At 42.3% G+C, this 24016-nt stretch overlaps 1 protein-coding gene across 1 annotated transcript in view; it reads left to right on the top strand.

The window, feature by feature from the left end:
* The window catches only part of LOC117458347 (collagen alpha-1(XXVIII) chain-like), a 35751-nt gene extending 12479 nt beyond the window's left edge, over positions 1 to 23272 (top strand). The window contains exons 7-35 of the mRNA XM_034098760.1: positions 61 to 105; positions 270 to 296; positions 905 to 949; positions 1122 to 1166; positions 1299 to 1352; positions 2511 to 2579; positions 2678 to 2746; positions 3171 to 3239; positions 10265 to 10333; positions 10982 to 11050; positions 11753 to 11821; positions 11954 to 12022; positions 12107 to 12178; positions 13073 to 13141; positions 13260 to 13331; positions 13469 to 13537; positions 14228 to 14296; positions 14507 to 14575; positions 17183 to 17251; positions 17590 to 17658; positions 18552 to 18620; positions 18731 to 18799; positions 18892 to 18972; positions 19125 to 19160; positions 19451 to 19487; positions 19600 to 20157; positions 20462 to 20730; positions 20804 to 20993; positions 22085 to 23272. Coding sequence (XP_033954651.1) covers positions 61 to 105; positions 270 to 296; positions 905 to 949; positions 1122 to 1166; positions 1299 to 1352; positions 2511 to 2579; positions 2678 to 2746; positions 3171 to 3239; positions 10265 to 10333; positions 10982 to 11050; positions 11753 to 11821; positions 11954 to 12022; positions 12107 to 12178; positions 13073 to 13141; positions 13260 to 13331; positions 13469 to 13537; positions 14228 to 14296; positions 14507 to 14575; positions 17183 to 17251; positions 17590 to 17658; positions 18552 to 18620; positions 18731 to 18799; positions 18892 to 18972; positions 19125 to 19160; positions 19451 to 19487; positions 19600 to 20157; positions 20462 to 20730; positions 20804 to 20993; positions 22085 to 22275 — 2757 coding nt within the window. The 3' untranslated portion in view covers positions 22276 to 23272. The remainder of the gene's footprint in view (positions 1 to 60; positions 106 to 269; positions 297 to 904; positions 950 to 1121; positions 1167 to 1298; positions 1353 to 2510; positions 2580 to 2677; positions 2747 to 3170; positions 3240 to 10264; positions 10334 to 10981; positions 11051 to 11752; positions 11822 to 11953; positions 12023 to 12106; positions 12179 to 13072; positions 13142 to 13259; positions 13332 to 13468; positions 13538 to 14227; positions 14297 to 14506; positions 14576 to 17182; positions 17252 to 17589; positions 17659 to 18551; positions 18621 to 18730; positions 18800 to 18891; positions 18973 to 19124; positions 19161 to 19450; positions 19488 to 19599; positions 20158 to 20461; positions 20731 to 20803; positions 20994 to 22084) is intronic.
* The last annotated feature ends 744 nt before the right edge of the window (positions 23273 to 24016 follow it).

The raw sequence follows: 24016 nt of genomic DNA, 5'->3' as shown, positions 1-24016 counted from the left end.
AACTTCTCGTACAAACCAGGAGGCCTTTCCTTGTAAAACTAATATTCCTCTCTCCCTTAGGGTGAGGGTGGGCTCAGTGGACTTCCTGGTCGGGAAGGATCTGAGGTGAGCTTAGTGTCTTCAATCAACTTGGGATGAAGTCAAAATTGACAAGTACAGATAAACAAACTTTAATTATTTGACAAATATGACAACTATTTTTCTGGGTTTTGTGTGGCAGTTTTGTGTCTGTCCCCTTCTGACTTAACATGACTGTTTTGTACACACAGGGGAAATCTGGATACAAAGGAGAGCAGGTATTGTATGGATTCTATTTACTGTGCGGTCTCTCTATAGATGATCAGATTCCCACGCTTGTGTAAACTATGCAACAGTCAGAGAGAGTGAAGAATTATGTTTCCAAGGCCTTGAAAGGAAACGCTCACAGGAAAGACTTTGAAATATCATGCCCTTTTGTTCTCCCTTTCTTCATCTGTATTTAATGTCAAGCCTGTCTGCTAGAATCTGTAGTTACTTTTCTTTTAAAGGAATTTAATTAAGTAGGTCCCATCTAGTTAGGCTTTGCTCCACACATCCACACTGAAGACACACTACTTCTCTCTGGCCTTCTAGTGAGAGTGGGGTTACGACTCCTGACTGTTCCATGTCTTGTTTTTATCTGTTGTGATTTATTGTGATGTCATGTGTTTTTATGTGTTTAAATTACATGTACAGCACGTTGGCTCGACCAAAATCGTTTTTAAATGTGCTCTACAAATACAATTTGATTTGATTTGCTCACCAGCACCTGGCTGGGATATTAAAACCCATTTTCCAAGTTAAATTGCGCTCCTGGAAATCTGTGTCATAAACTTGAAATGATGCAAGATGCCGCTTTACTAAACTGCTTTTCCTTCTCTTACAGGGAGAGAGAGGGGAGTGTGGCACTCCTGGAATTAAGGGAGACAGAGTATGTGCTGCTTAATGTTGTTATCATTTAAAACCAAGTCTAACCTTTTGTCACAATATCTTTGGTTTTTGTCATTGCTTCATTGATGCTCGATCATTTTTACTCAACTCTGTTTTCTTTCTGCTTCTAATATTATTTTCATGGACTATAATTGTTTTAACACCTTTTCTAGGGTCCTGAAGGTACACTTGGCCCAAGAGGAAATCGTGGACTTCAGGTGAAATATATCACAATATCCAATTCACCATTTGCTAAATCTGAAATGCTATCCATTCTGATCATTCATCCTCTACTAATTTCTACTTTTCAATGCCCATGTGTAACCTTCTCTCTCTTCTTCACATTACAGGGTTCAGTTGGTCCACCTGGCGACAATGGGCCTGAAGGTCCAATGGGTAAAAAAGTAAGTATTCTTCAGTCTTGATGCTTTTTAAATCGAACCAAACCTCTGAATCTGGGAAGTGTTAAGAACAAAAGGAAACTACAAAAGCAGCATATCATACTTTCTAGTTTCCAACTGGCCCTTCCTTTACATACACACTTGGATTCACTGTGTGCCAAAGACTTTCCCCTTCTCCAAAACCAGATGGATATCTGAAGGATACTGATTTAATCTTTTTTTCTTGTCAAGTCTGGTTCCAATGAAGTGTCTTTCATAGTCAGGGGATTCATCAGAACCAGGATCATGAGCATTACCTGTGGCGTTGCAGAGCTGAAAAAAGGTGTTGCTGCATCGAATATAAAGTGTGAGAACTCAGACGTAATAAAGTGTTATTTCTGTTCCTGAGGGTTTCTCCTCCCACATTTGAAGTTTGAAGTTGACATTTAAAATGTGTTTGGAATTAATCAGATGATCCTGGGCATAAATAACATCAGAAACGTCAGGTGGCCTACAAGCTGATCAAACATTCAAACACATATTTGTGAGTGATGATCCGTCACCAGTGGAACATTTGAAGCCTCTTTGAAGTGCCTCATCTGTTATTACCCCGTCAGCTTATTTGTCCTTCTCTACTTGTTAGGCCCCCTCTCGTGTTATAGCTGCCAATTCTGCTATGAGCCCGCACTCCCCAGCAAGTGTTCCCTCCCTAATTATTTTTGGAAGAATGTTCATGTTGATTGTCTGGCTGTCATTCTATTTCACCTGAATGGCAGACTAATGTCTGGCTCTAGACATCGCCCCGACTTGCCTGAAAGGGCAAGGGAAGTGAAAAAGAAAAGTGCCGGTATGCGCTCGCCAACATTTCCACACCTTCCTCACGCCTCCTGCTGCACACCATGGCCATGATTTACAGCCTCTGAGTAAATAATTGCATTCTTTACCAAAACAATCTTGACAAAAGGAACAGAGGGATCCCATTATACATGTGTAAACCCCCTTTTTAAAGAAGCGTAAATTAGAGGAAGAGAAAGTAGAGAGGGAATATCTATGTTCTGGTCAGCTTCACTGATGTCCCATGGTGTCCGACCCCTGACCCCTGACCCAGGACTCACACTCACACAGCAGCGTGTGCATCTCCTCTGGTATCAGCACATGTCTCTCCCTGCCTGTGTTTTATAGGGGGAAAGGGGACTTTCTGGCCCACCTGGAATCCAAGGGGAAACTGGGATCGGCCTTCCGGGACCCAAGGTACAATCTTCATCCTATTGTTTTGGAAAATGAAGTCATGGGAACATAATAAAGCACCTGTGTCTCACCCTGCATTCATGTCGCTCCCTACCAATCAGGGTGCTGTGGGTTACCACGGGCCTACAGGGCCTTCTGGTCCTCAGGGACTTGGCGAGCCTGGACCACCGGTGAGTAGGAAGCCCCCCTGTTTCTGACGCTACTGTGTACCGCACACTTACAGATTAAAATAACAACAGACAGATCTACCGGCAGAGTTCACACTGGGTCTTTGGTTTCATACAAAAGCAATAAATGAAGGCTTCTCATTTGTTGCTGACTACTTTAGATGGACCAATTAGCAGGTTCAAACACCTGTTAATGCTAAATCAATTAGTCGGTTTTAATCTGTCAATTCTTAAATGTTTACGATCATTTTGAATGAGGAAGCTGTTACATGAAAATCAAAGTTGGATCCGTCTGTCTGACCCTTGATCATCTAACATGTCTTCTGCTTTGCAATCCCCACGTGTAACCCTCCCACACACAGTATTGTAAAAGAGGTCATTTTGTATGTTCCTCTTGTGGTCATGCACATCGTTTTGTTTTATTCAGGGGCCTCAAGGGTCACAGGGAGTCCAAGGAGAAAGAGGACAGATCGGAGAGGGTCTCCCTGGACCAAAGGTGAGTTAAGTCTTTTACGTCTCTAGCTGTTTGTGCTAACGGTTAAAAGCGTTGACCCCGTTTGACCCCATTTCATGCATTCACCTTCAATTCTCTGCCTACCCACTGACCTGCGCTGAGGACCCAGCTGGGCTCCAGATTTAAGGGAGGAATGACTGACAAAGACAGCGTGTATAGTTAAAAGACATGAGAAATTCCATACGTTCAGTGGTGCAGCATGGCTCCCATTACCGCATGATATGATCCGGTCCATTGATCAGCAGCTGATGAGACAGGAGAATAGCCAGGACACCTTGTGATGCGTGAGTGACTCATGCAGAGAGGACAGAATGAGTCTGTTCCTGTGTCTGCCTCCCTTCAGGATGCACACACACACACGGGGACACACAGGTGCACCGGGCTCTCAATCCAAAAGTTAGTTATGTTCCTTCTCACAGATTATTCTATTTTGCTCGGTAAATTCCTTCATGAGTAGCTGCTTTTTAATACCTTAGAAAAGTTTAGAGTTGTGTCCATGACTCAGTTCAGGGTCCTTCTTTAAAAAATGTTGATCCATTGCTGTTCGTCGCATCTCCTGTCTTAAATTAACACGGTCATTATTGCGCTCTCTACTGCCACCCACTGGCGGGGAAGAGTATTTAATTACTTATCCAGCCACTCCATTGAAGGCTCAACAATGGCAACTTATTTACTATCTCTGCGACTAAGTGAAATTGGTTTTGTCACAGCCCTTTGGTTGAAATGCACTGCCTTAGAAATTAGTTGCTTGTTTTCTGCATTCAACAATTGCAGTCATTTGTAATGCCTGAAAGATAAGGCATCCCGTGTTTTCCCTGCAGAATTGTAACTTTCAAAGTACTGAAACAGTATTACAGAACTACACAAGTGAAATTAACATAAGCTATTAAATAATACATAGTACAATACATTACTTAGCTATCTGTTGTAACTCCTGTCGGGTTTTTCTACTCTAGGCAATACAATGACTTAAGATAAGGATATATGTAGTTAAAAACATGTAGCAGCGTCATCATTCAGAAACCCAAGTCAGGTCACATGGGGAAATTATTTTTGGAAGTGCTTTATTTTGCACTAAGAAAAGAAGTAAAATCGAAACGGAAAACTTGCATAGCTACAGAGCTATGAAGAAAACAAGAAGAAATGAATAATGAAGCTTCCCTTTATCGTGCTATCAATGTCTTTGTTTTTCTGCAGCTATTAAAAATGGCTTAACTCTAATTTCTTTTTTGATATTTTGAAACATGTGCCCCGAAGCCAAATCTGTTCCATAAGTGATCAAACGGCAGAGCGTAACTCTTTGTACTTCTGATAAATGCAGACAGTTAAATTAAGCGTTATTAAGTTAATGGAATGTCTTGAGGTCATGACAGATGTAATCACTTTTGGCTACAGGGTGTCACAACACTGGTGTGGCTTTACATCAGACGGCACTGTAATTCAGGATTCTTTTTTCCACTTCTCCCGTCTAATTTATCATTTTTAAACTTTCCTCTAAAGGGTAACAGCGAGTTCCTGAGCAGGGGGGGAGGGGCTCCTTCTCTTCCTCATCAGGAGATTTAGCGGCAAACTCACAGGTGGCGTTCTTGTTCTCTACGGCGTGTCTCGACAGGCGTCAGACAGACAGGAGCTCTGCAGCCATCTTACCCCGTTTCATCTTCATTAGCACCTCGGCTCCTGTGTCAAAATGAGAGGCTTATGACAATATATGCTTCTTAACGCTGCAATGGAAATGCAGCGTTATAATGCTCATCAGGGTACTTCTGCGTCTGCCACTGTTTTTTGTATGAACATGTTTGCCTTAACCCCAAGATGAAATCTCCACGAGACATCACTACTTTTTTTATATTCCTCAAGAAATCTGTTTTCCCTCATAAAATATAAATCTCCTGAGATAATGTTAGAACACCCTCTCCTACTTAGGACTGAAAGTGAGACCTGTGCTGGAAAAATGATTCAGATCCGTTGCTTAAGTAAAAGTACCAATACTCCATTAGGCTACAAGTAAAAGTACTACATTAAAAATCTCACTTGAGTAAAAGTACACTATTATCAGCAAAATGTACCTAAAGTATAAAAAGTACTCAAAAAAACACACCGTTACTAATTCAACACTCTTGGGTGAAATATGACAAGTAGCTTATCGTGGCTAAAGTTAGCAAACACTAAATAGCTATGGCTGTATAATAAAATGACATGTCTTGTCACATGGTCTTATAGCGTTAGGAGGAAGCCCAGCTAAGTCCAATGCATATGTGCTGCGTGCTATGACTGTCATATAAAAGCTTGGCTGCACCTGCAGGAAAACACCTTGGTAGACATAAAAGCATCATGTCATCTGGAACAGTAAGATGAGCTCATTCTAACAACGAGCGTTCTGCTTTTTTATTGTCATGTGCCTTACAGAGAAGCAGTTGTTGGCAATAAAATATAATCTCAGGCCCCCTCCAGCAATATGCAATAAATGTGTATTCAAGAGCCCCTATTATGCTTTTTGGGGTTTCCCCTCTCCTGTACTGTGTTATATATGTTTGTGTGCAGAGGCTAAAATCCCACACTCCAAATGTATTGGCTGGCGCTTCAACACATTGTACGTGATAGGCCAAGGGGCGAGAACATTCAAAGCTAACTTTCCGTTTTTAACAGATGATTTATTTAAATTGTAGATTATATATTTTTACATTTAGATGTATATTCCTTGTACTGATGCAACTTCCATGAATTGTACTCGACTGTTGTCATATATAGAGGTATTGGAGCAAATACACACATAGGAAAACGTGAACAATATATTCTATATTAATGCATGAAGCTAATATTTGGATAATTGCCTCATTTTCCGAAAATTGAAAAGAAAGTCCATCGCATACTTTGCCAATCAGTCCAACTTCAGTTACAGGCAAGGACTTTTACAGAGCTCCCATGTAGCTGCATTGCTTCCTCCAGCAAAGCCACTCCCATCTGGGTGTTGTAGTCTTTAGGGCAGGGGTGTCAAACTCAATTTCATCCCGGGCCACATCAGCATTATGGTTGCTCTCAAAGGGCCGGTTGTGACTTTAAGAATATATAAATATATAATATATATATAAAATAATGTATTATAATACATAATTTCCTCTGCATTGGACTATTATCGGATAGGGTAAAAACTTCATAATTAACTACGTCTGAAAGCAGAAGTCGAGGGCAAATAATTGCAAGTCTCTTCAGTGCGCATGTCACAAAACAAGATGCATTGTGGGACATGTAGTTTATGGGCAACGTGCCTCTGTAAAGTGGCATGTAACCATATAATACACGTATTATATTCATTGCATGCTCTTGCGGGACCACATTCAATAAAGTTGCGGGCCGGATTTGGCCCCCGGGCCTTGAGTTTGACACCCCTGCTTTAGGGAGTCAACATCGGAATCTAAAGCATGCTGATATTAGCATTCAGCTCAGCTCAAAGCTAAGCTATAAGCTTATTGCATAAGAATAGCTTCAACACAGACGTGCTAACATGGTTTCTGCACTGAAGGGTTTCAACTGCCACATTTCAGTTAAGATGGTTGTAGAAATCTCAATATAATACATATTCCTATGATGTACATCCCCTCGGGCTATGCATACTAACAGCCAGATCTGCTTTACATCCGTTTATGAATGTCAAACATCCAAAGACAGTCAACCAGTGTTGGGCAAGTTACTTCCAACATGTAATATATTACATATGACTTATTACTGTCTTTTGAAAGTAATAAGTTACATTACAATATTACTGTCTCTGAAATGTAATGAGTTACACTACTTTAGTTACTTTTGAGTTACTTTCACCAAAATAACCGCAAAAGAATGGCTAGGTATTTTAAATGCTGAAATGTAGTTTAGTGCAGCTCATTATACATCCAATGAAGGGCGATGTGGTATAGCATAACCACTGTGTAGGCCCTTCAGGCTACTAACAACTTGTATTACACGGCTTAGCTGAATACTCGATTCTGATTGTAAACTCTTAACATGTGACACGTTGTTAATCCAGCAGTACAGACCACTGTCAAGGACTATAATGAAGGTTGCTAAGGAGGATCAAGAAAGAGAAAGGAGAAGAGGTTAAAAGACGGAGCGCTGGACGTCAGATAAATCACCAGAAGAAGGCGGAGAGGAAGTAAACAATAACAGGACAGGGAATGGGCTCTGTAGTTTGTTTAGTATATGGCCGTGTGCAGGCCCGGCTCCAGAACAAAATGACTCTGGGTGCCTCTGAGGTTACAGGGGGCGCAGCAGTAGCAGGTTTACATGAGCAATAGTGGCCGGCAACAGCAATGAGAAATAGCATTGATGATCCCCAATGAACAGATTATGGCATTTGTTATGTTTTGAAACCAAGCAAGTGAGAACATTTCAAGTGAGTTAAAAGTGCAATCCTGAAATATCTCATCCAGTCCAAAGTGGACTATGGCAAAGAAAAGCACAACAGCTTCAAATGAGAACATATTGTAAATCAAGGCACATATTATTTGAACCAGCTCATGGTTTGAAATGGCAAACATTGAAAAGCAAAAGTATTATTAAAACCATGTAGCCTACTAAACATCACCTTGGTCCCATCATATACTCTGGGAAGAGAATATTTACTGTGCTTGAAAACTGGATCACATCATCATGTGAGGTTGACTTTGTGACCTGGAGAACATTTCAGCTGCAACATCAGCTCGTTGATAAGCTTGGGATATGAGATCTTTTTGTAGCCATTCGTGGTGAAGGCATCTGTGCTATTGTGTGCATTATGTTTGACCCAACATTTCTACAGGCATGGCAGAATATGGCACTATTTTCACATGAATATTCTAGACCTTGTCTATTTTTATACCACGAAATGACCACCTAACCCCACTGTACAGGCGGGTACTTGTTTAGATATACCTGGGCAGGCTCTGTTTTGCCGTGGTATCCTGGCACCTGCGGGCCGCAGAGGGGCGGCGTAGTTTCGGATGACGAAGAGTGCTGCTCCGGGGGCGGCGAGTCAGGCGGGAGTAAGCTATTGTCCACATGGAGGGTACCGTGATGTCCCCATCTGACCCGTTGCTACGGTCTGCAGTAGATGCAGTGTTGCTGGCGTTTAGTGATGGTTGCTTTAACCATGTTCGTATAAATGATTATCCACAGATGTGTGTCACTGCTGTGGAAGCGCTTTGGAAATGATGCACGCGCAGCGGAGCAGGTCACGCGCACCTGACACAATTTGTTGTTTGTATTGTTCGCTCCGTTGTCTTTTTGGAATAGAGGGTGCATAACATTCAACTGCCCCGAAGATCCCAACGCGAAGCCTGAAGGGTAAACACCAGGTTTACTCATCTACCCGCACAATTAGTCTCGGGTGTCGGAATGTCTCGCTATGTTAGTACATTCTTAAAAAACACCATTTAATTTCAGGTTGAAATGTGTTGTAACTGCGTTACTGAGCATTGTAACGGGTAATATATTACCCACATTTCATTAGTAATGCGTTACATGACTTCGTTACAGCAAAAAGTAATATAGTACTGTAACTCCGTTACTTTTGTAACGCGTTACACCCAACACTGCAGTCAACCAACAAGAAAAAAACCAATTGTGGGGGTGAAGGGGTCTCTGAAGTCAGATGTGAGGCTTTTAATAACTCAGAGGCTTTGGAGGGCTTTGCGTTGCTTTCTGTGGTTGCAGTGTGCAGAAACATCTACTCACACTGCGTGCCAGAAGCGTCTGACAGGGAAATGTGTCCGTGTGATACTGAGTCTGGAAACAGGGCTGTCCATCAACCGCAGCCGAAGCTTGACATGAAGACGTCAACACAAGGAGGAATTCAGACCCAAGCATCAATCAGAACGCACATGTGGCTTCTATAATGTGTTGTGTAACTATATGTACTGGGCATCAGATTATTTGAGAAAAGTGAATATGAGATTTTCTTTGGGCCTTCCCAATATCCTTCATAATGCAATCTATGGCTGCCAAGCTAACAGCGGCTAATATTCAACGCTAAGTGGTAACATTTAGCCACTTTTTAAACACATATACGCTTTGGATATTCACGAGTGGGGTATTTACTGATGTATTTTATGTCGTAGAACAAAATGTAATAATCTCTTAACCCTCCTGTTGTCTTCGGGTCAAATCTGACCGATTTACTACTTTCATCAATCATAACTTTTTTGTTTTACATTCGATTGCATCAAGGCTTTATGATATCCTTCACAGGAGACATTTGAACATATAAAATGGCTGATCACCACTTTCATTGCATTTTGGATGATATAGTCAACTTTGTAACACCCATGGTGACCGCCATAAAGAAAAGGAATTGGTATCAGATAAAACACACACACACAAACACCCATACACACACATACTCCGGCACCAATACAGAAGCCTATAATAAATATTATATATATATATAATACGTAACATGTGTAATCACACACTTAGCGATATAGAACATAAACAATAAAAACATAGGCCTACCTGGTTTAAAACTCTTTTGTGGTCATACTGTGGAATGAGTTCACACTGAAACGAGTTCTTCATTCAAAATGTTGCGGGCAATTACATGTAAGAAGAAGGAGAAGAAGAAGTAAAATAAGTAGTAGAAGAAGAATGAAGCTGGTGTGTTTCCCGCAGCGAGATGCTACAATGCTAATTGTGGGCTTATGTCGATTCGACCACAACAGAAGAAAAAAAAAACCTCTCGCTCTCTCCAGAGGGGCAGGTCAGCCAAAAAGGGGAAACGGGCCGTTGCCCGGGCAACAATAGCCCGTACCTGTGCACGTCGCTGCATGACACTATTTATGACCTGCCTGCTCTACTAACAGAGCTATGTGGCGGCCTGAAAATGGTATATTAACACCTATTTAGCCTTTAACAAATATTGTACTAACTGTGATTTAAATAGAATTTGGAGTAATTGTACAGCTCTAGCTTTATCCTTGTTTTTATTTATAATACCTGCCATTTCATAAGCTAAATTGCAATAACTTGTGTGTTCACAGGGCGGGCGAGGCTTGGACGGGCCGCGGGGGATCCGAGGACAGCCGGGCGTCGGACTCAAAGGAGACAAGGTAGAGCACAGAGTGGCTGTAAATAAGACGCCTTCAGAGGGGCACGGAGATACAGACAGAGTCAGGCTGGGGTGAAAGCTGCGAGTCGGCAGATAACAGTGAGGTATATATGAGGTCACGTGCTACAGGTGATGAATCAGGGTCAGAGCCTGGACAGGGTAGGAGGCGAGCGGCTGTGCACAGAAGGTGTTCTCTATCTGTTAGCTCTCAAACGTCGCTAGGATGACATGAATAGATTTAAAATGTGTTTAAAGTGACTTAACTCCCCTTATGTCACTGGAATTTGACGTTAAGCTATTAGTGAACCCCCGGAAAGAAGGTGTCTTTTAAATGTTTACCTGCATCCGATGGGGCTGACAGTTTTACCGCAGGCCTCGCGGTGAAGCTCATCACACATGATTGCAATGTTTTCGTATAGTAATGACAAAAAGGGCCTACAGGCTTTTCTCTGTTACATGTGATGCTTGAAAAGACTTGCAAATATCATCAGGGTGTGCGTGTGGAAAGATTTGACTGCATGATGTGAAGAATGTTTATATCCGTGTGCTTTCCACATGCGGTAAATCATGAACGTGACATTTGATGCACGGTAATTCTATCAACACTACCAGCTGGTGTCATCGTTAACCTTCTGATCCAACCCTGCAGGGGGACTTGGGCCCCCCGGGTCTTCCAGGGCCACTCGGCCTCCCAGGAGTTGGCATCCAGGGCGAGAAGGCAAGTGACTCCCACTTTATTTAACTGCTGTACAGTTAGTGTGAGCCATGCTATTTATCAATTACATTTTAGTTTGTTTTAGAGACTGAAGGAAAATGTTGGGATAAATAAATATGAATTAAATGTAGCCGAGGGTTCGTAAGGTCAGTCTGACTTACCGTTCGTCATTTTTACAAAATATGTAGTGCGTAAGTTGCACAACTGTTCGTGCTTTGGAGCAGCAGCTGTGGCCGTTTCCCTAATATGATAACACAAGTTCAGTGCTGTCAGAAGTGGAACTGTATATACTTTACTCAAGTACTGTACTTAGCTACAATTTTGAGGTACTATGTTACTTGAGTCTTTTTCTTGACACTTTTACTTTTCTCTCGACTACAATTCAGAGGGAAACTGTATATTTGACTCCACAATATTTGTTCTGATAGCTTAAAAGCGTTGTCTATAAGAACAACCTTTTAGATTATCATTCACAAATATCGTTACGTTATTTTTCCTACAAAAACCATTAATGCTTCTCAATGCTCTTTGATACAAAATAGTTTATAATGAGCTCCACTTAAACTATCTTCAAGGGGAAGACCAAGATATTTTGCTTTTATAACCATCATATTTGCACAGTTCCTTAGCCATCCAATTATAAGTTGGTGTTCGTTTTTATTTGATCTGGCTTTTTTGTATAACTGCATCCATTGATCCTTACAGGGTGTGGAAGGACCGAGGGGCCCATTGGGGAGCAGAGGCCCCGCAGGAGAGGGCTTTGCTGGATCCAAGGTTTGTCTTTGATAACACTGTGGTTCAGTTGGATGCTAAGTCTGCACCATTAAAGCCCCTTTGCACATACAAGAGTAGTATTCAGCCTCAGATAGGAGCTATAATAAGACCCACTGCCGTGTTGTCTCACAGGGGGACCAGGGGTTGCCTGGCGAGGTTGGCAGCCCAGGTGAGAGAGGGGCCGGAGACCCTGGAGCGAAGGTGAGTCATAGCGCACATCAACAGCAACTACAACCCTGAGGTTCTGGTTCGCACCCTGACACGCAGCCATGGTTCTTTCCCCAGGGGGTGCCGGGGTCTACGGGGCTGTCCGGTCTGCCCGGCCTGCCAGGGGAGGACGGATCCCCGGGACAGAAGGTAGGTCACGTGTTTTCCTTATGCATGCATCAATAATATATCCACCCCCAACCGGATGACATTATTTAGAAAAAGAGACACAAGGTAGCATCTTAATTTTTACAAGATAATTAAAATACAAATAACACAAAGAAATAAACCATCTGGACATTTATTACAAGCTTTAGAGTCAAAGGAAGCCTACTGTACTTATAAGCATTCAAATGACAACATATTCAATTTTCTCATGATCCGTTCAGCCCCAGAGCATTTAGTCATATTTAACAGTCAATTCATTTGATGTATATACGGACAATACAGAAGAAAGTGTGATTCATTCTCAACCCTTTGTCTTCTTATAAGTTCACTATAACATTATTGAATACGACTTTTGGTTTTAACAAGATATTTTCTAACCATTTTCCTCAAGTCTTGCAAGTAACTTTCTTCCTCTTGTCTTCACACTGCATGATGGATTGTTTCCTGTCCAATTCAATATTCTCAAAACAGCAGGAAGCTCTGTAGCCCATGGAGAATGATGTAATTTACATTATTATCGACCCTGTAGGAAATGATTCCAGTCTCTTATCATTTCGCCTTATTGATCCCACCAATATCGCTTTAACCACCAATGAAGAAGCACACTTGGAAATGTATGTTCTGTATCTGTTGTTTCTCCAAAATCAAACGTGTGTGTGTGTGTGTGTGTGTGTGTGTGTGTGTGTGTGTGTGTGTGTGTGTGTGTGTGTGTGTGTGTGTGTGTGTGTGTGTGTGTGTGTGTGTGTGTGTGTGTGTGTGTGTGTGTGTGTGTGTGTGTGTGTGTGTGTGTGTGTGTGTGTGTGTGTGTGTGTGTGTGTGTGTGTGTGTGTGTGTGTGTGTGTGTGTGTGTGTGTGTGTGTGTGTGTGTGTGTTCAGGGAGAGTCAGGACCCACAGGCCTCAGGGGGTTAGAGGGGGCCGCTGGAATTGGCACCCAGGGTGAGAAGGTAAAAAAAAAAAGTGACATTTTTGCATTTCTTGCACTTTGACTTTGCTGACCTGCATCTCATAAGTACAGTCACAGCTATCATATTAGTAAGTGTATTCCCACATGTGGTGTTTCAGGGCGACCAAGGCCAGAGAGGGATCCGGGGCCTGCACGGCGCCCCCGGCATCGCTGGGCCCTCAGGACCAAAGGTGAGGAGCTGTTAGCTTCATTAGCCATCATTATTTTAATATTTGCATTGAGACCCTGTCCATGGCCTCTTGGAAGGGTATACATGTAAAGGAATGATGGCAGAAGATAATTGACGATTTGCATTCATCTTCATCAGGGAGAACCAGGGGCGCAGGGCAGGGGGGGCTCAGCCGGGCCCCCAGGACGCTTCGTCTCTGGGCCAAAGGTAACACAACCTACTGCAGTGACAATAGAAACTGTGGAAGCCTCTAAGTGATTATATTTGTAATCGTTAAAACTCAGTTCAAATGTTTCAGGAGCTTTTTATATCTCGTTCCCTCTTTTGGCCAGGATGCTCATTACCTCACCAAAATAACACTGGCATTAGTCATTCCTCTCTAATTTAAGCGATTTAAAGGTGAAATATTAAAGCAGTTTCAAATCAATTTGAAAGACCTCTTGCCATCCGCGCCAATTTTTTATTTTTAATAGTGGTTTTCTTGTAAAAACACAGATAGATTTATGTGTGTATTAAATGTTTGGCACCCAAACACATTATATGTGTCTTTGAGGCCAGGTAACCCTGCTTTTTATTTTTAGATCTTCTTTTTCTTCTTCGCTGAGTTTTGTTTAGGTTACTGTCCGTAATAGTGTATCCTTGTGCATGATACAAACAAATCCATCAAAAGCAAATATAGTGCGGCCAGACACCAAGTGCAAAGCTCGTACCAACTTTAAATGTTTACAAAGTGATACTTATTCGGTCTTAAACAATCACGTGTTACTCTTGCTAAACTCCTGTAAAATCTTAATCTGCCAAGGTACAGTAACTGTAGCTCTCTCGATCATACAATGATGTAATTGAGAAAACGATCCAGTATTTTCATTCAATGAGAATGTGTAACGTCTGTTCCAGGGTGATTTTGGCCCGAGTGGTCCTCCTGGTCCGCTCGGTGAGACTGGCTACGGACTTCCTGGTCCAAAGGTAACACTCAGTGTAAACATCTGCTCTAAAACACAATGTGTTTGTTACTATGGGATGACCACAAACACTTAAAGCATGATGTCATAGCTAAACTCCACATCTGGGGAATGATTAATTATAACTTAAATGTAATTGCTGAGCAGCATCCAGGCAGAACAAAGGGTCAAAAATCACTTTGTATCCTGGATGAATGAATGATTTGTTCTGCAGGGGGATCGTGGAGACTTTGGCCCTTCAGGTCCATTCGGCCCCAAAGGAGAGGGCTTCCCTGGCCCCTCGGTGAGGAGCTGAAACACACACTGACATTCCCATTCCCACTCAGAAATCTGTTCATCCATCACTCGTCACATTACATTAAATCAGCCATACATCTGTCTTTTCCCTCTCTTAATCTACTTATCGGTTCCAGACATATATTAACATTTATTCCCAAAGTTTCGGTAGCTGACCCTCGTGTACATTCTCCTTAATTTAGACCATACAAAGCAGACACTTGGGGCAAATACAAAGCGCTGGAATGACTCCTCACAAGAAACAATGTGGAACCGCGGAACCGGCGAGCATTGAATGAAGTATGGACGAAGCCGAGAGCAGCTGCAGCAGCACTCGCTCAGAGTGAGACTCTACGGCAGGGGTGGGGAACCTCCGGCCTCCGGGCCGTATACGGCCCGCGAGACAATTTGGTACGGCCCTCGAGGTAATTTATAAACACACGCAAAAAATAAAAAATGAAAGAAATCTAGACCGCAAAAAAATTAAACAAGCGAGTGTCTGTTTTTCCTGGCCAAGGTTAGGGTCCTTGAACACAACACGAGCCTAACGTGTCATCACGTGGTATATGTCTCGACTGACAGGGGTGCAGTTCTGACGGAGAGCACCAGAACGCCACTCCAGCACTTCAGAAATTGCAGTACCGATAAGTCCATACACATGCCGCAGTTTCTGCGTGTCTGTGTCTTTAGCTGAAAGCCCAGTGGCAATCTGCTCATCTGTCATACTGATCAGACAGTCAATAACTGTGTTGTTATCATTAGCATCTGGTTAGCTAGCTATGCTAACGAATATAAGAAGCTTTGTCTACAACCAGTGAGGTAAAGGCACATCTTTATATGATCATTATAGTTATCAAAAAAACAAGAGAATAAAGTAAACAGGTATAAAATACTATATGACAGTTATTAATAAAGAAGAATACCGTTTGAAAGGGGAGTGATTTGTCAAATATCCATAAATTAAAAGAAAATCTGCTTACAGTTGTGTTTGGATGTTGAGAGATGTGTCCATAGATCTCCTAATGTTGCTCTCAAAGTGCACCAGATTGATGCTTTTAACTTCAACATTTAAAAAAAAATCTTCCCAGGGGAGCATGCCCTCCGGACCCCCCTAGAGGAGGTTAGGTCCCCCCCCACTTAAATCATGTTCACATGGATAGGAAACTAAATACATTTGCACACATCTTGTGTCCATATCTTTCTGTTTTGGTGGTCACGCCACACCCTGCACGTGCATGCATACGCGAGTCATGGTGAGATATCTGGATTCAGAGGTTGCTTTTTCTTTGCACAGAATGAAATGAATGAGTTGTGATTTTAGTTTTTTTAAGCAGAGGTCAATAACTTGTACGGCCCTCTGAGGATATTGTAAACATTGAAATGGCCCATTAACATCGTACAGGAGACAAATAATAGCTCGCAGCAATTTATTGAAAAAAGAACTATGAACTATAAATTAGTTCATTTTTGAAACCATGAACTTTAGTTCAACATTTTGAATTATGAACTATGAACTGAACTAGTTCATTTTAAAATGTGTGAACTGTGAACTGAACTAGTTCATGTAGAAAGTGAACTTTCCCAACACTGCTGGAATGACTCACTGGGGAAGAGAGTTAAAGGGATACTTCAACATCGTGGGAATTAAGCATATTTATGTATCACTATATTGCCAATGAGATTGATACCAAAAATGAAGGGGGGGCGCCAGGCCTCAGATTATTTAAGGCCAAATATCATATTTAGACTTCTTTTTTTAACATATAATTGTAACACAATACATGATTGTCACTAAAAGCCTTGTCTCTACATTACAATAAAATATAAAAAATAATTGATTAATTAATTTTAATAAAAATTCAAGTTAGTAGCTATTATAGGCATAAAAAGACAGAAATGTATAATTCTTTCTTTAATATAAATGTTTCTTCTGCCTGGAAAGTGTCCAAACCAGGCTTTTCTGGATAAGCGGATTTTTAAAACACAGTCATCGTCCATGCCGGTTTCAGTTGGATTATTTGTCACAGTTGCTCCGATCAGATCGGTCTCCTCCATTTTGTAGATTATTTACGACTTTTGAATCCACATAAACACATCGGCAAAATCCGGCTTACTTTGAACATGCGTTTTAAACAGTTTTTTTAATTGTTTCCACTTGCGCCGTCCTTTAATTTCTTCATACAGCGGGAATCCAAATTAATTAATCCTGAATCCAATAACCTTCAAAGTCACTCCAATAGTGCTCCTTAATTACGCTTTCATCCTCCTTTAACAACATACTTCACATTCATCCAGTTTGTGACAGTAGTTGTATCATTTTTGAGACTTTTAATCTTGAATTACCGCTGTTGCGCCCCCCCCCCCCCCCCTTGTGTGTGTGGGGGGGGGGGGGGGCGCAACTTCCAACAGGAGTCATTTGGGGGGGCTCTTGGGAAAAAAGGTTGGGAACCCCTGCCGTAGTCTATGCAAGTTTCCTATCAAAATTACTATTCCTTTAATAATTTCACCATCTCTCAAGGTGTCCGTGGAAATGCTAAAACTTCAAAGTAATCTTTAAATGTCGCATTTTGAATGTAAGCCTGTTTTAAGATTGTATTCTACCTCCATGTTATAGGGCCCTCCTGGTCTGCCTGGACTCACAGGAGAACCCGGACAGGAAGGAGTGGGCATCCCTGGACCAAAGGTGAGATAAAATGATTTTTGCAAAGTTAGTGCAAGTTTGGGACTAATGGGAAAGTGTGATGTATTAGCCTTTATAAAACAAATGGTTCTTTAGGAGGACAATACGCAGTGTAATATATTGTGCAAAATGAACCTCTGCAGTGAAAAGCAATTGCCAAAGATCAATTTGAACGTTCTTGGAGTGAAAGTATCATCCCAGTGAAGGATGTGGTCATTTGTTTGAGAAAACTAATTAAAGGGAAATATTTCACACAGCACGGGAGTTAATTTGTTGATGGATTTTTAAATTGCTGTGTTTTAAGTGTTACACATATCTTCACTGTGTTTTCTCTCCTGCAGGGGGATGTTGGTTACCGAGGGTTGCCAGGTGTGTCAGGACCTCTGGGCGAGGGCCTCCAAGGACCTCCGGTACCGCAGCAATTTCTACTTTTCAGATTTGACAGTTTTTTTTATTAAAATTATTTCCATTTCAACTTTACATCCATCTTTTAAAACTCATAAAATACTGTTTGTATTCTGTTTCTGCTAAAGTGAGTCAAGGCCAACATCGCAGTGTGTTAATGTATGCAGAAAGCCTGCTGTATTTGACAACCAACTGGGTAAATTGAGTCATATTCTCTGAAGGATTACGTCTTTGCCGTAGTCAAAGCGTTCCAGATTGAAAAAAAAATTCCGGAACACAGGGGTCTTATATATTCTACAGCTGACAGTTAATTTGTTCATTGCATGTATCACGATTCTCCCGCAGCACTGTCTCTGACATATTAATACAGACGTGTGTGTGCTGAGAAGCAGGTCAGCTGACATCTGGGGAATCAGAACCAACACACAAATTACTTCTACATGTGTTCAAGAAAGAGGAATTAGCGGTTACACATGTGTGATACATCGCTGGCGTGGCCTCTACTGTAACACGCTCAACAAGTTCAAGTTGTATTTATAAAGAAAGAAAATGTGCCTTTTTATTACAAAGCAGCAAAAACTGGACTGTTGGCTGCATGCAACTATAGCAAGCCCAAATGTCATTTGACGACAGATTAAAAAAGTTAAAATGTTTGTTATACCTATTGTGAAACTCAATGTGTACTGAGGCAATACATTAGGTGACATGCAGGGTCATTTTCTCATAGAAAGCTGGGGGTCTTTTTGAAAGAAGATGTTGCCTCACCAAGCTTTTCAGACTCAGAGGTCAATGGGCCCTCATACAAGTGGGGTCGAACGTTAATAGAAATTGTATAAAATAAGGAAAATTGAATGAAGTCCATTCCAATATGACGCTGAATGCATCCTCTGTACTGCAGGGTAACGCTGGGCGGCCTGGCCCCTCAGGGCCGACAGGGCCACAAGGACAAGGAGTTCAGGGACCAAAGGTAAGCTATTGTTTATCCTTACAAATAGAAATCAGTGTATTTCTAATGTTAATCTGAGAGGTCTCTAACTACCATGCGCACAGAGAAGGTAACTCAGGTGTGTGTTTCAGGGGGAGCTGGGGTCCCAGGGTGTGACGGGCCCGAGGGGGCTGCCTGGAGAAGGCTTTCCCGGAGCTAAAGTGAGTCACCACGTGGTCCAGGAGCACTGCTGTGGGTTGCTATGCACTTATATGTTCTGACTGCTGATATTATGCTTTCTAATGTGTGACAGGGGGACCGTGGATCTGGAGGGGAGAGGGGGCTGAAGGGAATCAAAGGAGAGCTGGGAGACCCTGGAAACGCAGGGCAGCCTGTGAGTGACCCTCAATATCATCAATATGTCCATTTACTCTGATTGCTCTGAGATAAGTATGCTCTCAGCTCTTAGCCTTTTGTCTCGTAAATGGAATTTAAAACGTGTGGAAGCAAATGTGAGAGTATTATAACTACTTTGTGTCCTCTCAGGGCCGCTCTGGTGTCAAAGGTGAAGCCGGCCTCACTGTGAGTCTCTATTTTTTCTATGCTTTCTCCAGTAACGTAATGTTAGTACGTGTACGCCTCTTTGGGAGTATTGTACTTTTTGTTAGTTAGATTAGATGAATTTTTGTCATACCCTTTCTTTCAACTGGAAACATTGCGTGTTCAAATTAGATTTTTATGGTAAACTGAAGTATTAAGTGTTAATAATATTGCTATTCTTACAAAAGTAAAGGGTGAATGACTCGGTCGAACATTGAGTTTCAGTTTATTTGTATTCCTACACTCAAACTGCATTGGTGTATTTGTTTCAGAGGGACGACATCATTCGGATGATCAAAGAGATCTGTGGTAAAGTCATTTCTGAATCTAAGCCACTGTTTGATCTTATCTGCAAATCATTAGCTCCGATTCCACAGCGTAAACTCTTCCTCCATGATCTCATATGTTGATGTGCTTCCAGGATGTGGGATCAAGTGTAAGGAGCGGCCCATGGAGCTGGTGTTTGTCATCGACAGCTCGGAGAGCGTGGGCCCGGATAACTTTGAGATCATCAAGGACTTTGTGGCGGCGCTGGTGGACCGCGTCACGGTGGGCCGCAACGCCACCAGGATCGGCCTGGTGCTGTACAGCCTGGAGGTGAAGCTGGTGTTCAACCTGGCGCGCTACAACACCAAGCAGGACATCAAGCAGGCCATCAGGAACATCCCGTACATGGGAGAGGGCACTTACACCGGGACAGCCATCCGTAAAGCCACCCAGGACGCGTTCTACAGCTCCCGTGTGGGGGTCAGCAAAGTGGCCATCGTGATCACTGACGGGCAGACGGACAAGCGGGAGCCGGTGAAGCTGGATCTGGCCGTACGAGAAGCTCACGCCGCCAATATCGAGATGTTCGCTCTGGGGATTGTGAACACCTCAGACCCAACACAGGCCGAATTCATAAGAGAGCTCAATCTGATCGCCTCGGACCCCGACGCCGAGCACATGTTCCTCATCGACGACTTCAACACCTTGCCAGGTTAGAGAAATGTGTCTTTGTCGGTGTGTCAGTGTTATATTCCTCGTTTTTTGAGGGATATGAGCTTAATACATTCAATGGTATTTAAAAATGCCAGTACCCAAATGCTTAAGATAGTTTAAATGATTAAACTGGCAATCCATCCAATAGCTGTTGAGATATTTTGATCTGGACTTAAATGGTGGACTTACCAACAGATCCCTCCCCAGAACCATGCTGCTATTATACCCCAATAGGTGTAGAATCTGTCGAGACATCACTTCCTGTATCTCTGACCTCTCCTCTCTCTCTGTCTTCGTCTTAGCGCTGGAATCCAAGTTGGTCAGCCAGTTCTGTGAGGACGAGAATGGAGCCCTGATATATAACAGAATAACAAATGGCTACAACGGCAATGGGAACAACGGATACAGGAACGGGAACAACGGGAAGTACGCCGTTGGAGGCTATCCCTTCGGGCCTTCCACTGAGCAGCAGGTTCAGAGCGGCCGTAACACTGGCACCAACACAGGGGTCCAGGTAGACTCCAAACAGCAGGGCAGCACAGGGTCCAGCACAGGGTCCAGCACAGGACATGTAAGGAACATACATCTATAATTATATGTAATTAACATTATGAAGCTGTTAATAACGGTTTTGTCCCTCTCAGGGAGGAGGAAGTCAGTATGTGTTGACTGGAAACGAGCGCGGGGACACATTTAACCGCAACACCTCAGAGGGAGAGGAATCCTCCAGTACGAGAGGCTCCTCCTCCTCATCTTCATCATCTTCTTCCTCAAGAACAACCATATCATCCTCGGGCGTGTCCATAGAGCGCGTAAAGCCAGCGCTTCCCAAAGGTACAGATGCTTTTCCATCACTCTCTAATTACAGGAAAACAGTAGCAACAAATGAAAAGGGGCGAAGAAACTTCCTGTTGCTGACTCCTCAGGCAGCAGGAATACAATAAATCATTCCTTTAGCTTTAATTATAATGAAACAAGCGATGTGTTATAATCATAGTGTGCACATGTGTGTGTTTAACGGCATCATTCCTGAGACACACATTTTAGTGATTGAATATAAACCGCACCTGTGGTTGAATTCAAACCCCGATCCCTACCGCATTTCAAAGGTTCAACTCCACTAAACAACCACATTGGATATCCTTCCAATGTACTCATGATGTTCTGTGGCGTTCCTCTGAATCATTGGTTCAGAGGACGTTGAGCTGCCGTTCCACATGCTCCTCCTGACACAGAGACTGACATGTGACTAACACCCAGACTTCAGGTACGCTCATCTTTTGCACGAAGCATGAGGAATCATTGACCATGAGTTCTGGGTCAGTTAAATAACTTCATTCTTTCCAATTATAAAACGTGATTGACATTCTTCTGGAAGACTTCAACGGGTCATTCAACGGGGCATTGCATTAGTAAGTTGCATCTATAAAATACATTAGGAACTTCTGCTTTATTGTTATCGGTGTCATTTGGACACTTTTCAGTTGCTCCCTGATAAATCATACATTACTACAGAAACGCACGATGACTAATGGAAAAGCTGTGCGATGGCCGTTCTTTCTCTGCCCGACGGCGGGGTGTTTTAATATGTTCAGATTTATGAGCTCGTTTTATGAACCTCAAACTGTAAGGTTATTGTCGACCGACGGCCCCTGGGAAGAAAAACGCTGTGAGAAAAATACTCGAGACAGGAAATATGAATGTTTAAATACAGTACAATAGTGTGTGTCTGGCTCCTACTGTATGTAGGTGAGAGGGGGGGCATGTCTGTGCCTAATCTGCCCATGATGCGTGTGGTAGCAGGGGACTCTGCGGTTATGATAAGTGCTTTCTGATTGACACTCGGTAATGAGGTGTACAGGTGAGGAGCAGAGAGGCCAATTATTTTTGAGGATGATTTGCTTACTCTGCTCGTCTTCCTGCAGAGAGAGTGCCGCTGGACCCTCACTGCGGCCTGGTTCTGGACCAGGGCACGTGTCGAGACTACAACATCCGCTGGTACTACGACAAGCAGGCCAACGCCTGCGCACAGTTCTGGTACGGAGGCTGCAACGGCAACAAGAACCGCTTTGACACGGAGGACGAGTGCAAGAGGACGTGTGTGATCGTCGCCTGATATCTGGTGACCTTCAATGCTAACTCACACCTAGCCCGTCACACAGAGATGAGGACATAAGAATGGTTTTGGTTCAAAAGTACTGACTTTTATGTTTTTTTTCAGGATGTTGAGTGAAGGCATCTGCCAGACATCTGCTGTAGGAGAGGCAGCTAACACCAGCTGTTTTCATAGGGTTGTGTAGTTTCTGCATAATCCTCCGGCATTTACATTTACACTGATGTTCGACATCCCCGTTACGAGTACGTCTGTGGGCCTCTTCCTGTTTGACTCAGTGTAAAATCATCTTCCTGTAATTATAGTGAAAGAGATAGTCCAGCACTATACTCAGGAATACAGATAAGCTTCACTGTGTGCGTGTTCTTTTTCCAGGGACCCCCACACCTCTCGCACACGGTCATGTGTGTGAGTGCTGCAAAGATTGTGAAAAAAACGACTGACCAGTAAATCCTCTGGTACCGGAAATCAACGTGCCACAATAGTGTGGTGTAGCCGTTCATTTCTTTACTCCAAAAATAAATGTAGGTTCTTTTTAGTGCATAACCGCAAGAGCCAATAACACACCAATAAAGCCTCTCATTACTTATATCAAGAACATGTATGTTGTCCTTTTATATCATTGACTGGTGCTCTGTAACTTCATGGAATAACTGTGCATTTGTGTGTTTTGTTTGTTGAATTAAAATGTGATTTTTTTTTAAATGTTTTTTTACTTATTACTGCTTATATTTGTTGAAGCAGTAAACTGATCGACGGACTCACACACACACACACACACACACACACACACACACACACACACACACACACACACACACACACACACACACACACACACACTGCCCTCTACTGGGTAACACATGCTCATGTCACTGAAGTGTTACCACAGTACAACATACTATGACTGAACTTCCATTGTTGGTGTGTCACTATAATACCCATCTGTACTGTATACATCCATATTGTACTGTTACATGTTCAACATTTGATGTCAAACATTCTAAATAAATCTGATCTAAACTAATACAGTATGTGCAAAAGCTCACGTTCATATTAAGGGACCGTATGACAATTATTTGAAATACATTTAACATGATAACAGCTATATAAAAAGTAAGACTGTATTACGATCCAAGTGTATTCCAATTGTTTTACTATTCTGTTTATTGATACGAGACATGTTGATTGTGGCTGTTCAAGGTCTGATATGTTTATAATCCGATCAGTTCTGTGCATGCGTTTTCAGTTCATGGACAATTTGACGATCAGCCAAATTGTAACCAACCAAGACCCTGAATGTAAGTATATTATTAATCCGATTAAACTAAATTGGAGTGTTTGGAATGAGATATTACCATTATCGTATTCATCTTAAATGTCCAACCAAGGATGGAAAATCATTGTTTACCCAGCTATAAGGAAACATTACATTACACCAATGCAGTACATCGCATTAAATCACAGCCATTTTACAATGAATCCAACACTACCAGCATATATTCTACGCAGAAAGGTTTAGATTAATGCAGTAGAAGAAATAGATAATGGTGGACCCAATGAATTTGACAGCAAAGAGGTGAAATATGTCTTCATCAGCAACATAGGGTTCACCCCGATCATTTACATACAGTCCCTAAATATTTTACAAAAATCAATAGAAAACGTTTCTTTACCCATCAGACAATCTGCTCTCCCCTTCTGCTTAAATGACCCGTTAGACACTCCTTGACAAGTGGCGTAG

Source organism: Pseudochaenichthys georgianus, chromosome 2 (assembly GCF_902827115.2).
Source record: "Pseudochaenichthys georgianus chromosome 2, fPseGeo1.2, whole genome shotgun sequence".
Lineage (NCBI taxonomy): Eukaryota > Metazoa > Chordata > Actinopteri > Perciformes > Channichthyidae > Pseudochaenichthys > Pseudochaenichthys georgianus.
The sequence above is the reverse complement of the archived record's forward strand: the minus strand, read 5'-3'. Positions and strand labels throughout refer to the sequence as shown.